The 3,185-nt window shown below is 40.6% G+C and overlaps 1 protein-coding gene across 1 annotated transcript in view; it reads left to right on the top strand.

The window, feature by feature from the left end:
• Window positions 1-3,185, top strand: part of LOC116671947 (cadherin-18) — an 87,467-nt gene that overhangs the window by 19,112 nt on the left and 65,170 nt on the right. The window contains exon 2 of the mRNA XM_032503437.1: window positions 2,394-2,955. Coding sequence (XP_032359328.1) covers window positions 2,725-2,955 — 231 coding nt within the window. The 5' untranslated portion in view covers window positions 2,394-2,724. The remainder of the gene's footprint in view (window positions 1-2,393; window positions 2,956-3,185) is intronic.

The following is a 3,185-nucleotide window of genomic DNA, read 5'->3' on the forward strand; positions in this document are numbered from 1 at the left end:
GTGTGTGTGTGTGTGTGGAGGGGAGTGTGTGGTGGAGGGAGAAGTGAGAGAGTGGCAGTGATTAGCTTCGGAGCGAGTAGTGTCTCTAGAGTCATAGTGTGAGAAACAAAGTGTCTCCCCTGTTCTTTCTGACCACGGTGAGACATCTGCAGCAGGAGAAGTTAACCCTTTCCTTGATTTCATGTTGTTTATGGAGAAGGGGAACCAGGAGATTAGTCGGGGGGAAATGTAACGCTAACAAGCCACGGCTGAGAGACATGCGTCTCCGCAACGTGTAGTTGCATTTTTTGAGAGGTGCATGTCAGCCGCAGAGGGGTCTGTGGGGGTACGCCGTCTATTTGCTGCAGAAGCAGAAAACGGCCTTTACACATTTTAAAAACTTGTTCTACGTGTGTTTCTGTGTCAGACCATTTTGACAAGTTGACATATACATTTTGAATATGTGGTTAATTTGTCAAAGGAAACCCAACTTCTCCAACATTTTCCATTTTTATTTAATTTCATTTATCAGTGGCAGTGATATCTCCACATAGTTTTAAACATATGATTTCATTAGTTTAGAAGGCTGAACTTCAGTCTCAATGTTAAAATCTAGTATATGTTGCTGGTAAAATAGTTCAATGATCTCCATTTTCCTTCTCTTATGGTGAAAAGCAGTAATTGGTGTGTTTCTGGATCTCACTTTCCCAGGTAATATCACCACAGGTGTAACTGGTAATAATGCAAATGCAATGGGCTTTTATTAGCGGGCCATAGGCCTTGTGTTACCTCATTCAGTGATAGATAGTGACTCAACAGACATTTATTTGATGAATTGAATTGATGAAATTAATATTTTCAAGACTTGTACTTAAAGGTAGGGTTAGGCAATATATTGATGTTGCATCAATATCGCGATATGAAACTAGATATTGTCTTAGATATTGGATATATCATAATATTATAATATAAGTGTTGTCTTTACCTTGTTTTACAGGCTGCATTACAGTAAAGTGATTTACAGTAAAGTGACCAGACTTCTAGCTGTTGTGTTATTTACCTTTACCCACTCAGTCATTAAAACCTTTCTAGAGAATATTTATCAAAAATCTCATTGTGTAAATAACATTTTGTTAAATTACCAATAGTCAACCATGCAATATCGTCGCCATATTGACATCAAGGTATTTGGTCAAGAATATTGTGATATTTGATTTTCTCTCTATATCGTCCAGCCCTACTTTAAGGTTCATGTTTTTATTGAAGTGTTAACAAAGGGCAGTGCTGCAGCCTCTGGGTACTTTTGGTTGTTTGGATTATGCCCCAGAAAAAATAAGAAAATGGTGGCAGTTCAGTGTTTATCACACTTAGTTTTATTTAGAATAAACTTTGCAGAGTTAGTCTTAGTTTTAAGAATAGGGCTCAAGGAAAGGCAATTAGGTGTGCTTTCAATCCTTTCTTGAAAAGAGAGCTCCATTTAGTGAGCTCAGAAAAAATAAAGATCTCATTCATCTCATTCACTACTTGAATGAGATTCTGAAATGGTTATTATATCTCTAGTTGTCACACCAAAGGGCATTCCAGAACAGCAAGGTGAAATGATGCAATCTCCTTTCATCCCTAAAAAAAAAGTCAGCAGTGAGGAGCGATTTCATGCTTCAGAAGCACATAAATAATACATCTAGCTTTAAACTCCATCCCAAGACTAGACACCTCTCCATCATACCTCCTCTCTTTAAAGACTACAGAATTGCACACGCAGGTCTACAGCAGAGCTTCACTTGAATGCTCAGTAACAGACATTTAACAAAGCTTGCAGTTGTTGTTTTACCACTTTAACGCCGTCTTCAATAAACAGTTATTGATTTTGAAAAAATTGTTTCCTTCTTTTTCTTCTATTCCATTCCACTGCCTTTTAAAAATGATGGCTTGATGTCTGTCCTTATAACAGTAAATGTATTTCTATTATTCACTGTGCTGAGGCGCACAGTTAGATTCAGAGGATGCCCTGGTCGTGTTAAAACAAGTCAAACCTTTTTTTTGGGGGGGGATGTTTTTTTTTTTTAATAAAGCCAACTCATCCTTTGAGTCACATGGCCAGCACTGTTCTGCTCTGATCCATGACCTCACAGGGCCGTATCAGTCACCACGCAGCGCTCCGACCTTAAAGGCATCGACATCCTTTTAATAGCACTGTGACTCCTCAAGTCTAAACTTGTTAGTATCATCTGCATAATGGCTGGATTACTACACTAGATTTCTTGTTGCCAGGGAGTTTGAAGTGCATATACTCTTTTTTAATGATGTGTGCGTTGCAAATTAATTGGAGGGTATTAGTGGACATTTAGCTTCTAATATCCATCAAATTCATCTCTAACTCTGTGTTTCTCTTTCCCCTCTTCTCTCTCTCCCAGGATATCCAGAATGGCTGTCAGGATTAAACTCTGCACTTGGTAGAACTACCCAGAAGTTCACGACCGTTTGCACAGCATCTCACAGCCTGGAAAATTCCATGATGTAAATATATTTTGCTTTTTTTTTTTTTCTCCATCAAACCTTCCGCTTTGGGCCATGAACCTTAGAGGATCTACCGGGACCGCTATTTCCTTAGTTTGGATATAGATTCCTCTTTTGCTTTGACTATTGCACAGGCCTGGAGCGGTGGCAAGTTGTGGCGGCGGCGGTGGTGGGAGGACCTTACCACCTTGGAACACGGGGATAACTTTTACAAAAGCACGCGCCACCATGAGGATATCCACCGCCTCCTGTCTCTGTCCCTTTCTGGTCTGCCTCTGTTTCATCCAGAGGTGCTACGGAGCGAGCCACCACGTCCCCGCCAAAGTGCTCTCCAAGAATCAGACCAAACTGGCCAACGGGGAGACGGAGGTGCACCACAGGCCCAAGCGTGGCTGGATCTGGAACCAGTTCTTTGTTTTAGAAGAACACTTGGGACCAGATGCACAGTATGTGGGAAAGGTAGGATGTTTTATTCAACTGTACAAAAGAAAGAAGTCTTTTGATCCCAGGGAACTTGCTTTTTTACAGCTTACTTGGCATTTTTCTCTCCCGTTCTTGTTTATTGAGAAATGGGTTACAGCAGGAGCAAGCTGTTCAATTGAGGTAGATCGCCACACCGGCATTGTACACGCTCTTTTTTTAATCTTCTGATGTGGAAATTCAGGGCTCGTTTGTTGGAAGGTGTGTTT

This window comes from Etheostoma spectabile, chromosome 22 (genome assembly GCF_008692095.1).
Source record: "Etheostoma spectabile isolate EspeVRDwgs_2016 chromosome 22, UIUC_Espe_1.0, whole genome shotgun sequence".
NCBI lineage: Eukaryota > Metazoa > Chordata > Actinopteri > Perciformes > Percidae > Etheostoma > Etheostoma spectabile.